The 14,703-nt window shown below is 37.9% G+C and overlaps 1 protein-coding gene across 3 annotated transcripts in view; it reads left to right on the top strand.

The window, feature by feature from the left end:
- The window catches only part of ZYG11B (zyg-11 family member B, cell cycle regulator), a 78,240-nt gene that overhangs the window by 41,573 nt on the left and 21,964 nt on the right, over positions 1–14,703 (top strand). For 2 of the 3 annotated variants that reach the window (XM_029228544.1, XM_029228543.1), the window contains 6 exons: positions 1,770–1,946; positions 3,070–3,134; positions 5,788–5,887; positions 6,137–6,187; positions 8,494–8,655; positions 8,766–8,813. In XM_029228544.1, coding sequence (XP_029084377.1) covers positions 1,770–1,946; positions 3,070–3,134; positions 5,788–5,887; positions 6,137–6,187; positions 8,494–8,655; positions 8,766–8,813 — 603 coding nt within the window. Of the gene's footprint in view, positions 1–1,769; positions 1,947–3,069; positions 3,135–5,787; positions 5,888–6,136; positions 6,188–8,493; positions 8,656–8,765; positions 8,814–11,282; positions 11,461–14,703 lie in introns of those variants that run through there. The other variant, XM_029228545.1, reaches the window with a different exon arrangement.

The raw sequence follows: 14,703 nt of genomic DNA, 5'->3' as shown, positions 1-14,703 counted from the left end.
GTGTAATGGTTAAGAATCCACCTGTCAATGCAGGGGACAAGGGTTCGAGCCCTGGTCCGGGAAGATCCCACATGCCACAGAGCAACTAAGCCCCTGTGCCACAACTACTGAGCCTGCGCTCTAGAGCCCGCGAGCCACAACTACTGAAGCCTGCACGCCTAGAGCCTGTGCTCCACAACAAGAGAAGCCCCCGCTCGCTGCAACTAGAGAAAGCCAGCGCGCAGCAACGAAGACCCAACGCAGCCAAAAAATATATAAATAAATAAACAAATTAATTAAATAAATCTTTAAAAAAATAAAATAAAAAGTATATTTGTGAACCTCATGCCAAGAAATTTAGATTCAATAGGGCTGGGTACAGGAATTATAAGGAAAATTAGAGTACCTCAGGAATTCGTGAGGTACAGGAATCTGCATTTTAATAATCCCCCAAGATAATCCTTATGCACATTCAGTTTAGAAACCAATGAGTATAGGACTATATTAAATTTGATACCTCATTTAGTGGGCATGACAATCCCAAGAGATAAGTTTTATCTCCTGTTTTACAGATTATGTACCTGAGGGTCTGTGAGGTTAAGTAACAGAAAGTTAGTGTCAGAGCCAGAAATGCCTTAACCTCCCAGTTTCTTAGATTTTGAGAATGGGGTGTTTGGAAAGGAACCAGTAACATTTAAGTCCTAAGGTGTTATCCCCAACATCTGTCACCTCCTATGTACATACCAGAGGATGTTGGCACTTGGTATATGCATTATCATTTTTTGGTTTTGGTTACTGTGAACCTGAGTAACAAAGGACCAGACCTCTAGTCCTGATCTGAAATATTTACTCATTCATTCATTCATTCATTTAGAGAATGATGCAGAGAGAAATGTGATTCTTGCAAAGGAGAGCAAAGAAAAAAGGTGGTAGCTGGCTGAAGAAGTGTGTGGTTTTTTTTTTTTTTTCTTTTTTTGGATGGGAGAAAAAAATAGCTTGTTTGTATGCTGATATTAATGATCCAGTACAGAATAAAAAATTGATACAGGAGTGAAAGGGGAGAACAGCTGAAGCAGTGTCCTTGAGTAGACAAGAAGGGAAGAATCTAGCATATAAGTGGAGGGATTACCTTTAGAGAGGAGCCCCAAAAGGTCATTTATGGTAACAGGCAGGAAGACAGCATATGCACATGTATATGCTGGTAAGGAGGTACATGTGGAAGTGAGAATCTGAAGTTCTTTATGATTGATTCTGTTTTCTCAAGGTAACTGGAAGCAAGGTCTTCAGCCAATAGTGAGGAATGGGGAGGATTTGTTGGGGATTTGAGGAGAGAGGAAAAGGAGAGAAGTAGTTATGTCAGCCAGAGGGAAGTGAATGGATTTTATGGTACTCTAACTTTAGCAGTGTTCTTAAGGAACTGAATGTTGGAATTTGAAAGTGAAGGTTGCTACTGGTTTACTCTCTTCAAGTCAGTAAGAATTTGTTTAGTGCTTAGCATATAATAGGCCCTGAACTAGGTCTTGGAAATACAAAGATGTTTTCCCTGAATAGAAAAGATTCTTTAGCCTTACAGAAAAATCTCTGGACATGAACAACTTGATACCTACCTTGACCAGGTGAACAGGAACTAAATATTGGTGAGTAACTGCTATGTCCTAGGCTCTGCACGTGAGGATAAAAAAGATACTTAAGACATCTTAGAAATTATTATAGATCAACAAAGTAATGTTGCTATATGAAGAGAGCTTATATTTATAAGTTGGATCAAAAGAACTAATTTTTTTTTCCAGCTTGTGGTTACTGGGATGAGAAACCACCCTATGAATTTGCCAGTGCAACTTGCTGCAAGCGCTTGTGTGTTTAACTTAACGAAGCAGGATCTTGCTGCAGGAATGCCTGTGCGACTCCTGGCTGATGTGACCCATTTGCTGCTCAAAGCCATGGAACATTTTCCCAATCACCAGCAGGTAAGCATATGGGAACTCCCATTCAAATAGTCCTTTTAGTGTCTCTTACCCATCTCCCACCTCCATACAGTTCATTTTAGTAGACCAAGGCTGGAAATTCAAATGCCTTTGGAGGCTGTGAAGTAATAAATTTATGGTGTGACTGAGTGCAGGACAATAGAGAAGTAGAAAACTAGAGAATGCTTTCCTTGCCTAAAAGTATTTCAGTCCAAATGTTAAGGGAAATAAAGCAAGCCATACAAAACATCTTGCACCTAGACCTTGAGTTAGTGATAATTTCAGCAAACAGGCATAGGCGTAGAGCTTTTGTTCTGAGCCAGGTACTGGTTCAGTACTCAAGTACTCAGTACTTAAGTACTGAGATAGAGAAATGAGTAAGACATGGATTTTCTATTTCTAGCAGTATAGGTAGACTACAAAACTTGTCCTGTCCTCAGGACAGGACTGTTCAAAATTTGAACAGTTTGGCAAGTTAGTAAAAAATACTCAAAGGTTCAAAACCAAGTAAAAATGGCAACCCAGATAGGTGAGTGGGTCATTAAAGCCAGCTTCCCTCATTGAGAGCAATTGCCAAACTAGATGAACTTTAGGCTTTGGTGTTCATGGACTCTGGAAGCCAGGTGAACAGAAGACAAAATAGGACCCACCCAAAGGCCACCAGAAGGGAGGGAAATTAGCTGGAGTTATCCTATTTATTACCCTAGTTCTCACGTAATAGAAAAGATTAAAAAAAATGTGCGGGCTTTCCTGGTGGCGCAGTGGTTGAGAGTCCGCCTGCCGATGCAGGGGACGTGGGTTCGTGCCCCAGTCTGGGAAGATCCCACATGCCGCGGAGCGGCTGGGCCTGTGAGCCCTGGCCGCTGAGCCTGCGCGTCCAGAGCCTGTGCTCCGCAACGGGAGAGGCCACAACAGTGAGAGGCCCGCGTACAGCAAAAAAAAAATGTGCAAGTAAACTTATATGGGCCCAGTGGAAGTCAGTCTTTGAACAGTAGATGGGCAGAATAAAGGTTTTAAGAAATAAGTGGTGTTTTATCAATCTTTCTTTTTTTTATAGAGTCTACCCTTGTTTAAAAAATAAAATAATATTTTATTCAGGATTTTTTTTCTCCGTTTGGTTCTTTAGTTACAGAAGAATTGCCTCCTTTCACTTTGCAGTGACCGAATTCTTCAAGATGTTCCATTTAACAGGCAAGTGATAGCACTAGAACTTAAAATGGGGCAAAATGGAATTCTAGAAATATGTCTTGGGTCATTTCTTACCATTCAGGATATTCGTGGTGTACAATTAGTCAAGTGGGTGGGATTGTGCATTGCCTTGTAGAATGCTAAATCTACTTTCTCTAATTTAGTGCTTTGACGTTCATGATAACAGATTGGCCCCTGTTTTCATAGCCCTTTGCATAAGAATTTATATTGATTATAGTTTTTAGAATATCTGTACAATATTGTGGGCTGAAGAAACTGAGGCATATAGACATTCAGTGTCTTGCCAGTGGTTTTGTGACTAGTAACTGCTAAGCTAGAAAGACTCAAGCCTTCTAGGTCCAGTGTTCTTTTCTCTGTATCATACCTCATTATTATTGTTATTTGATATTTAATTATAGAAGAAACTTTTTAAGCAGAGGTTAAGGGAGACCATATAGCTGTATTCCAGTAAGTATAAAGGGTTTCCTTGTTTTCTAAGATGTGATTTGGGAGCTAAACAGGTTATTTTTTTTTTCATTTTACTACTTTAAAATATAATTTTTTAATGATGGTATTTTGAAGAAGAAATTTATACTTTATGATTTAGTGAGAAGTGTCTTTCTCAAGCAGTAATTTTACTGTGAATTACTTTTATTTGGGTAACAGTACACTGTTATCTGGCATGGCTGAGGCAATGAAGTATTCCATTTACTATTTGAAATAAATAGTTTGGATAAAAATATAACTACATATATCTCATGTAGATTGCTAATTTTATTTTATAAATATATTGAGCATCTGTATTGATCTCATGAAGTCATAGGTAGAAAAGACATAATCTCCTAAAGAAAATTATAAACTACCCCAGGGTTGGCAAACTTTTTCTTAAAGGGCCAGATAATAAATGTTCTAGGTTTGTGAGCCATTGGGTCTCTGTTGGACCTACTTAACTCTGCCGTTGTACCTCCAAAGCAGGCATAGACATTTTATAAACAAATGGGGATAACTATGTTCCAATAAAACTTTAGAAAACAGGCAGCTGGGCCCACAGCTATTAAGATCACTCAAGGTAGGCTATCATTTGCCCTTGATGTAGCCCGTGCACTCTGCTAGAATTGAGCTTCTCTGTGGTGAGAGACGGTGATTGGTTAATCTTGCCCCTAGTACTTAGTACTTAAGTGGATGTTTAATGGAAGGATGGATGAATGAATGAATTATGAGTATAATAGAAGACAATCATTCATAGAAGAGGATGACAGAGTGTACTGGGCCCCCAAGCAAAGAGGGAAAGATTCCATCTGCTTGGTGATTATTAAAGATTTCATGTTAGTGATGGTATTTAAGATAATAAAGATAACAACTAATGTATGAAGCACTTATCAGGCACTGTGCTAAGTGTTTTACATATGCTTATTCAGTCCTTACAACAGTCCTGTGAAATTGTTACTCTTGTAATCTTCATTTTACAGATGAGGAAACAGAGGCACAGAGAAGTTTAGTAACTTGCTCAAGGTGATAAGATAGTAAGTAGCAGAATTTAGATTTAAATCCAGACTGACTCCAGAGCTTCTACTTTTTATATCCATGCCATATTGCCTTGAAAATGAAAGCTGGTTGAGTGATTGTTTTGTGTTTTGGGAACTGCACAGATAAAGGCACAGAGGAAGACAATACTAGTAAAAAATTAACCTTTATCAAAAGTTTGGTATGTGCCAAGTTCTGTACTAAGTCTTAAGCTTTATGTGTGATATCATATACAGCAGTCCTACGGAATAGATCATATCATTTTACAGACAAGAAAATTGAAGTTCAGAGAGATTAAGGAAGTTGCCCAGGGTCCCAAAGTTAGTAAATGGTGAAGGTGATATTTGAATGCAGGCTGATTCCAAAGTGTATCATGTTCTTAATGACCTGACTGCATTGCCTCACATGATAAAATAGTTTATTTTATTATTGTCATTAACATTAGATAGAGCTAGAATTCCGACCCCAAAATTCAGAGAACTTTGGAATCTGCTCTTAACTACCAAGCTATATTACCTCATAATTATGGGCATGCTTGGGGACTAATAAAGTTTCCACATGTCATATCCTCTCTTTTCCTGCTTTCTTTTTTTCTCTAAAGCATATGTCAGTACCGAAACAAACCATATATTTTACTTATTTATTTATTATCTGTCTTCCCACTATATGTAAGCTCTAATGAGAGTAGAGATATTTTCTGTTTTGTTCACTACCCTCTCTCCAGCACCAAGAACAGTATCTGGCACAAAACAGGAGCTCAATAAATGTTTCGGAGTGAATGAATGAATGTTCCCATTGTGCTAGGTACTGGGAGGAACCCAGAAAATACTTTAAATTATTGCTATAGTATAGAAATCACTACAGAATAGAAATATGTTGTAATTCTAGAAGATGAATGCCAGATATTTTTGACCATATTTTCCAAACTCTTATTCCTTTACAAAGTGTTGTCAGAATTAATAATGACACCATCTCCACAACACTAAGTGCACTTGTTATTCTCTTATCAATTAGGAGGAATTTTCCCCTTCCTTCTCACCTACCTAAATTGTAGCATCAGTTCCCAGCTGGAGCTTTGGGAAATGCCTGGGGCCTCCAGGATTAATTCATGAAACTCTTTGTGTGTTTTCAGGTTTGAAGCAGCCAAGCTTGTCATGCAGTGGCTCTGCAACCATGAGGATCAAAACATGCAAAGGATGGCAGTTGCAATCATTTCCATCCTGGCTGCCAAGGTGCCTGAACTCTTGTTGAATAATCTTCTGTAGGAAACTATTTCCCATGACAGTTACTATTTTTCCCCAAATCTGTGTGCCAGTGAGGTTTTAGTAAGCCAGGTAACTTACTCAAGCTGTATTCGGTATTGTGGAATTCCAGGTTGATCAGAGATTTTAGTCTGACCTTCGGAGTCTGTTACGGTGAATGATATTAAACTCACACTGGTGAATTCTTGGACATTTACTTTGTCTTCTGCTTGCTTGCAGCTTTCTACAGAACAAACTGCACAGCTTGGTGCTGAACTCTTCATTGTCAGGGTAAGTCTGTACAGACTCCTAAACAGTTTTCATTTGCATTATTTTCAGGCAGTGTTGTGTATCTTCTGACATTTTATATTTTAAAAGATTATTTTTGTTACTTCTAAGTGAGTGAATTAATTTCTCTTCATTGAGGCAGATTTACTCCTTAACAGAGATGGAAAGAGCCCTGAACTAGGAGTCAGATGACCTGGGATCTAACTTGTAAACTCACTTTGTGAATTTAGATAAATTACCTGGACCATTGGGGCCTGAATAAACCTTAAGATCCTATCTAGTTCTAAAATTCTGTGATTTTGTTATTTATGAAGAAAATGTGGAGTCTCTATTTTAGGCATAAGGTTGTGCTAGATGCTTTAGGGAAGAAGATAATGTAAATAGCTGATATATGATTTTACTTGCTTCATTTGAGGAATTAATATAGTGAACAGTGAAAAGTTAAAAGCTTTAAAGAGAATAAATTTAAACCATGCCTTAGGGGGGACTGAGGAAAAAGTCCACTTAGGAGCTGCTTGTTACAATCCTGGCGTGAGATGTTTGAATAATAATAGTAGATGGAAAAGTCAAATGAGAGACTCCCCTTTTCTATAACTTACAAGTTATGTATGTAATGAGAAAGTAAGTCACTCATTTGGTAAATATGTATAGGATACTCATCAGGTACCTACCACCTTACTAGGTGTTAGGGATCTACACTGAATTATAGCTATAATTCCTGCCCGTAAGAAATTCACAGTATAGTAGAGAAAATAGCTATGTAGACCTGGTCGTAATACAGTCTAATAAATATGTAATAATAAGAGTGATATGAGTGAAAAAAGCAGTGTAAAAAGAGGAGGAGGCTGTGATGGTACAAAGGAAGGAGTAGTCAATATATCTGGGTTTATTCCCAGTTCTATCACTTACTAGCTGCGTGATTTAAGACAAGTCACCTAAGTTTTCTTAGGGATGATAAAATGCTTTATACAGTTGTTATGAAGATTAAATATAAAGGAAAAAAAGATTAATTGAAGGAATATGCTAAGTGCCTAGCACAAAATACGATACGTATGTTAGATGAATAGAAAAGGATGCTGATTTGATTTATTTTTACTCTTTTAGGGATGACATTTTAGTTTTAAAAATGGCTTTTTATTGCTGTACATGTGTTTCAGTAATTTTGGCGGGAGGTGTACTCAAAGATATTAAGGAAGTAGTGCACTCATATGCTTTGGGAGAAAATTGTTTGGTTTAAAGTAGGAATTAGCAGGAATTAATAGTAGTAGTAATGATGATGCTAGCTAACTTTTTTTTTTAAGCCCTTAATTATCACCCACAATTTACAGATGAGGAAACAAAGAGTTAAACTGGCAAACAAGGTTATTACACAGTTAGTCAGATGCAGAGATTATATTTAAGCTCAGGTAGCCCAATTCTAGTGCCACACTCTTAGCCACTATGCTGTTAAGTTACATAATTGCAGCTAGATGTTTGTGTTTCTTAAAAATTTTTTCCTGAATTGTACATAACTTTAAGTAATAGTGTTCGTTAATGTTACTTGTATCTGTTGTTGCAGAGCTCCCTTTTACCCTCAAAAGTGTAAACTAAAAATGGAATTATGTATGCCCGTGTAGGTCTTAAAATATTTCTTTTTCAAGCTTAAATTTCGTAGGTTAAAGCTATGATAGAAATAATTTACAAATGGAATTTCAAAGCTATTATCTTATTTAAATCCAGTTTAGACTTTAATTCTCTTACTATTGTATGTAGTTTGTCCTTTCTTTTTTTCTTAAGGAAAACTTGGAGTTAGAGAGAATTAGGTCTTCCAGTTCTTACTTTCTCTTACTAAGTTGACTCTGATCAAATTACTTAATATTTCTCGGACTCAATTTCCTCTCCTGAAAAATGGGGATGACAGTATTACAACATAGGATATGATTTGCTGATGTGTAGTAAATATTAGGTTCATTCCCTCTTCATCCCCTCCACCTTTTTTATCCCAGGATCTGAAATGAGTATATGTTGTGACCCGTTGGGTAAGATAGTTGGTCCTAAGCTTTAATCATCTTGCTTTTCATTTTATTTACAGGCGATTAGATTTTAGGTATGATCAGAATATTTTAAAAGTATTTATGAAAATCCTCTATTTTTTTCTTGTTGAAGGAAAAGTCTGATCCAAGAGGCTGTTTGTTGTCCTTGTAAGAACCTTTATAGGAAATGTTTGAAGCCCTGAAACTAATCCTCATGGACTTATTAGTCAGTGTTATTACCAGTAATTGTAATAACAATTCAGTAATTAGAAATTAATTCTATTTTCCTCTTTTCAGCAACTTCTTCAAATAGTGAAGCAGAAAACCAATCAAAATTCAGTGGACACTACTTTGAAGTTTACTTTGAGTGCACTTTGGAACCTCACAGATGAATCTCCAACCACTTGCAGACACTTTATTGAAAATCAAGGGTTGGAACTCTTCATGAGGGTTCTAGAGGTTAGAATGGGAATTTAGCCTACAGTTTTTGACATTCATTTATTGATTGATTTGAGCATTTATTTATTATATTTGGTTCTTTAGTTATACGTTTCTCGTTCTTTTTACAGTCATTCCCAACTGAGTCATCCATTCAACAGAAAGTCCTAGGACTTTTGGTAAGATATAAGTATTTCCTGCTAATTTCAAGCTGTAATTATTTTCCATCTGAGGTAATACATAGAAAGATGCTACTCTATTTGTAAACACTTAATGACGTTAGAAAATATATATAATATAATTAAGGGAAAAAAGCAGGCTACAAAATTATATATACACATTAAGATTTTCACCACACTAAAAGGAAAAATATAAATTACATACTTTTATTTATATATTTTGGTATAGTACAAAGCTTCACTGTGAGTGTATTTTACTTGTATAATCAGAAAAAAAAAATCTCATGAAAAATGTCACTAACCTACAAGTGTCCTTAGATTCTATGTTTGGTAATTGATAATTACTGCTTAAACAACTGTTTAACAAATCAGATGTTCCATAAATACACTGGATATATGTTAAAGTGAGCCCTCTAGGATTTTGAGACAAAGGTGAGGATCAGATATTTTATCACCTTTAATCACTGCAACAGGAAAAGTACCCGTACGGTAAAGCCCATTTCAAAGCAGACCTCTGCTCTCGAGGAATTAGATCACAGGAGGCATAGATTAGTGTTTGTTTTCTAGATGCAGGAGTATGAAAGATGGATTTTGGGGAAAGCTGAGGGCTGGCATTTAAGGAAGACTATCTATTTACTGTAGTTTTAGTTATATAAAGCAGAAAATGTAAAACTACCTAAATGCCCAGTAATAGAGAAGTATTAAGTAAATTATAGTATTTGAGTGTTTTATTCTGGGTTTGTAGATTATTAGATACAGAATTTGACTCAAGTCATTATAAAAGGAAAAAGGGAATTGATTTTAAATATTCAGAGAGAACTTATAGGGCTTTAAAAATGCTTTTTAAAAAAATTTCATAAAGAATACATTCTGGGGACTTCCCTGGTGGCGCACTGGTTTAAAATCCACCTGCCAATGCAGGGGACATGGGTTCGAGCCCTGGTCCGGGAAGATCCCACATGCCTCAGAGCAACTAAGCCCGTGCGCCACAACTACTGAGCCTGCGCTCTAGAGTCCGCACGCCACAACTGCTGAAGCCCACATGCCTAGAGCCCACGCTCTGCAACAAGAGAAGCCACCGCAATGAGAAGCCCGTGCACCTCAACGAAGAGTAGCCCCCGCTTACCGCAACTAGAGAAAGCCTGCATGCAGCAACAAAGACCCAATACAGCCAAAAGCAAATAAATAAATAAATTTATTTTAAAAAAAAGGAATACATGCTTATTGTAGCTAGTGAAACAGTGCAAAATGTATTTTAAAAGTTTAAGGTTTTGTCCCCAACATCTCTTTATTTTCATCTCTGTGAGGTAATTAATATTAATACAACTTGGTGTGCTTCCTTCCATATCTTTCTCCATTACTTTGTGATTGAATTTTTTCAATAATTTATTTTGAGATATAGACTCTAATTTAATTTTTCATGGTCAGAGAACATACTTTGTTTTAAGTCCTTTTGAATTTATTGAGACTTGTGTGTGGCCCAGGATATGGTCTATCCTGGTAAGTATTCCCTGTGCACTTGATAAGAATGTATATTCAGGGCTTCCCTGGTGGCGCAGTGGTTGAGAGTCCGCCTGCCGATGCAGGGGACACGGGTTTGTGCCCTGGTCCGGGAAGATCCCACCTGTCGCGGAGCGGCTAGGCCCGTGAGCCATGGCCGCTGGGCCTGCGTGTCCGGAGCCTGTGCTCCGCAACGGGAGAGGCCTGAGAGGCCCACGTACTGCAAAAAAACCCAAAAAAAACAAAAAAAAAAGAATGTATATTCTGCTATTGTTAGAGTGTTCTATAAATGTCAGTTGGGTCTAGTAGGTTGATATTATTCAAGTCTACCACAGACTTACTGATTTTCTGCCTACTTCTTCTAGCAATTATCATATTCTATCAGTTTCTGCTTCCTATATTTTGAAGTTCTGTTATTAGGTTCATAAACAGAATTGCTATGCCCTCTTAATTGACCCCTTTATCATTATGAAATGACCTGGTATATTCTTTACTTTGAAATCTCCTTTGTCTCCTTAATATAGCTATTCCAGCTTTCTTTTGAATAATGTTACCATGATTTATCTTCTTCCATCCTTTTACTTTTAACCTATATTTGTCTTTATATTTAAAGTGTGTTTCTTATAGACAGCATATACTTTGCACCCTGCTTTTTTATCCAATATGAGAACCCGTGTCCCCTGCATCAGCAGGCAGACTCTCAACCGCTGCGCCACTAGGGAAGCCCTTGACTTACTTTTAAACAGTTTGATCCTATTTGATCTTGCTTTTTTTATTATTAAAAGTTTGCTGTATTTTTCTGTTGAACCAAGTACTACCTCCCAATTACAGTTAGATTTTATGCATTACAAACGTTAGCACAGTTAGCATCACCTCATTGACAACTGAATAATAATCAAACTAGGTCCCAGCGGTTATGTCCACATCTAGGTTGTTAGGGTGATCAGAACTCTTATTTGTTTGCTTTAGCTTTTAATCCTTGGTTATATCTCCAAATACGAAAGAGCTGAGAGGCTCCTGCTGTCCCAACAAAGAAATTAACAGCAAACAGACTCCAGTTTTGGGGAATAATTACAAGTGAGTATCTTGACCAAATAAACCTCGTAGCCATCAAAACAGCAGATTGGGCTGTGCTGAGTTTTTCTGCAGGTCTGACCATGTCAGCCAATCCAGTACACACCAACCCCCATTTCATAATTGGAGCCCAGAAAAATACTGTTCTGGGGCCTGCTGGTTGGTTGTACAACGGCCTCAATTTCTCAGGCAGCAGGAGCTCCACTTTATCAAGTACCTGGTGGTAGGTGCCCCGCAGGCCCCGGGCGCCAGCGGCTGACATTTCTGCAGACGAGTGATCGTGGGCAGCCAGGTGGGGCAGCGGCCGCATGCTTGTCCCTAGCTGGTAATGAAGGGCAGCTGGTCACTTTCCCCTGCCTCAATGCCTTGCGCCCTCCTCTCCCCCAGGGTTCCCTTCCCGCAGCTCAGCCTGCTCCGCTGAGAACCACCCGGTGGCCCGCGCCCAGAGAAGGTTGTGAGGGCGGAGCTGATCATGCTTTTATGATCTGTTAGGAGGGTCCAGAGCAGTGCTGAGACTAGGGCTGATTATTCTGTACTACTGAAACAAGACCTTCCTGAGTACTCTGCTCAATGCCCTGTGGATGAAGAGTTTTTCCAGAATGGATGGTGAGAACAGGCACTATTCCTGGCCCTTTGTGAGTGCTGGGAACTTTTCTCTAATCTTTTTGATGGCTCTTTTTCTTCCCTCAAATAGTTTTCTCACAGTCATGCTCTGATCAGTACTCTGCTGAATAGAGTGCTACTCCCTGCGGCTCTCTGGATTCTCTCCATGTACATTGTCTTCTCTCTGGTACTCTGTCCTATGAATTGCCTTGGTCTCCCTGGACTCTCAGCTCCATCTCTTCAACTCCATGAGCCCACTGGGCTCTGCTTTTAGTTCTATATCCCTGTGCCACAGCCTGGAAACTCTCTCAAGGCAGCATCTCACCTTGTTTGTTTTCCATCTCTAAACGTCACTGTTTTACCTAATGTCTAGTATCTTGAAAACTGTTGTTTCATGTTGTGTTTTTTCAGTTGTTTTAGAATGGAGAGTAAATCTGGCCCCTTTTAGTCCATCTTGGCCAGAAGCAAGAGTCCTCATCAATCTTTCATTAAATAGATTTAAGAATGAGAAATTTGTCTTTTATACTTAGCCACGTATTTCTCATACTACTCTTTTTTTAAAAAAAACATTTAGTGTAGGTAAGCTGGCAATGAATTTTCATTTAGGTTTTGTTTATGTGAAAAAGTCTTTGATTTAATTTTCAAAAGATAAATTTTTGCTCACTATTGAAGTCCAAGTGGATATTTTTCTATTGGGTTTTGAGGTTTATAATTTTCATAAATTGAAAAAATTTTGGCCATTATTTCTTCAAATATATTTTTCCATACCCTCTGTTATCTCCTCTCTTTCTGAGACTCCAATTACAAGTATGTTAGATTGCTTAAAATTGTCTCAAAAGTCACAGAAATACTCTGCTGGCTTTTTTGGCAGGTTTCTTTCCTTTTTTCTTTCTGTGTTTTGACCTTGCTGTTTTCTATTACTGTTTTTTAGTTCACTGATTATTTTTTTCCTGCAGCATGTCATCTGCTGTTAATCTCATCCAGTATATTTTTCATTTCAGGTACATGTATATATTATTTCAAGAAGTTACATTTAGATCTTTTTTATATCTTCATTTTTTTTCTCCTCAAGCTTATATTTTTCTTTCATTCGTATCATATTTATAACATTTATAATAGCTGTGTTTTTAAATTAATTTTATTTTTTTGGCTGTGTTGGGTCTTTGTTGCTGCGCATGGGCTTTCTCTAGTCACGGTGAGTGGGGGCTACTCTTTGTTGCAGTGCTCAGGCTTCTCATTGCTGTGGCTTCTCTTGTTGTGGAGCATAGGCTCTAGGCACATGGGCTTCAGTAGTTGTGGCATGTAGGCTCAGTAGTTGTGGCTTGCGGGCTCTAGAGCACAGGCTCAGTAGTTGTGGCACACGGGTTTCGTTTCTCCGTGGCATGTGGCATCTTCCTGGACCAGGGCTCAAACCCATGTCCCCTGCATTGGCAGGCAGATTCTTAACCAGTGTGCCACCAGGCAAGTCCCTATAATAACTGTTTTAAATCCTTGTCTACTGATTCTATTATCCCTGTCATTTCTGGGTCTATTTTTATTGATTGACTTTTCTCCTGTTTAAGGATCATGTTTTTCTGACTCTTTGTATGCCTGGTAATTTTTAGTTGGTTGCAGTCATTGTGAAATTTAATTTACTTTGTTGATTAGTAGTTTTGTTGTTTTCCTTTAAAGAATCTTGGACTTTGTGCTGGCATTCAGTTAAGCTACTCACGGATCAAGCTGTTCCATTCAAAGCTTATTTACAGGCATACCTCATGTTATGCACTTCACAAATACTGTGTTTTTTACAAATTGAAGGTTCGTGGCAACTATGTGTCGAACAAGTCTGTCTGCACCATTTTTCCAACAGCATTAGCTCACGTTGTATTTCTGTGTCACATTTTGATAATTCTTGCAACATTTCAGAATTTTTCATTAGGATTATATTTGTTATGGTGATCTCTGATCAGTGATGTTTGTTTGACTTTACTACTGTAACTTGCTGAAGGGCTCAGTAATGGTTAGAATTTTTTAGCAATAAATATTTTTTAATTAAATTTACATTGTTTTTTTTAAGACGTTATGCTTTTGCACACTTAATAGACTACAATATAGTATAAACATAACTTTTCATGCACTGGAAACCAAGAAATTTGGGTGGCTCACTTGATTGCAATATTTGCTTTATTGTGGTTGTCTGAAATCAAAGCCACAGTATCTCCAAGGTATGCCTATATTTGCTTTGTTAAAGTGGCTTCAGTTCAAACTTTACCCTACTACTTTATCCTAGTTACCCCACTACTATCAAATGTTTTGTTTATTATGAGATCTCTTCACTCTGGCTAGTGAGAATGTGAATTATTCCTAACCCTGCGTGACTTTGGGATTTGTTCACGTACTGCTTTCTGGTGGTTCTTTCCCTGGCCTCATGGAGTTTCACTCCGTATCAGTACTCAGCCAAAGATTTTAGGGGATCCCTCTGCAGATGTCTTTCCTCTCTTTCTCTTTCTCTGGAACTTTTTCCTCTACATTGCTTTGTTCTGCAAATTTTTGCTGCCTTGGCCACCCTGAAGACTGATCTCTGTCTCCTCAACTCAGCAAAACTGTCAACTCTTTAGGTTCCCCTTATATGCGTAGCAATCTAGAAACTGCCCCATTTGAATATCTTCTCTCAGGGATTACATTCCTGTATAGCTAGTTGTCTGCTGTCTGAAAACAGTTCTCTTATATATTT

Source organism: Monodon monoceros, unplaced genomic scaffold, assembly GCF_005190385.1.
Source record: "Monodon monoceros isolate NGI ecotype Baffin Bay Population unplaced genomic scaffold, NGI_Narwhal_1 Super_Scaffold_18, whole genome shotgun sequence".
Classification (NCBI taxonomy): domain Eukaryota; kingdom Metazoa; phylum Chordata; class Mammalia; order Artiodactyla; family Monodontidae; genus Monodon; species Monodon monoceros.
This window is presented reverse-complemented; position numbering and strand designations above follow the sequence as displayed.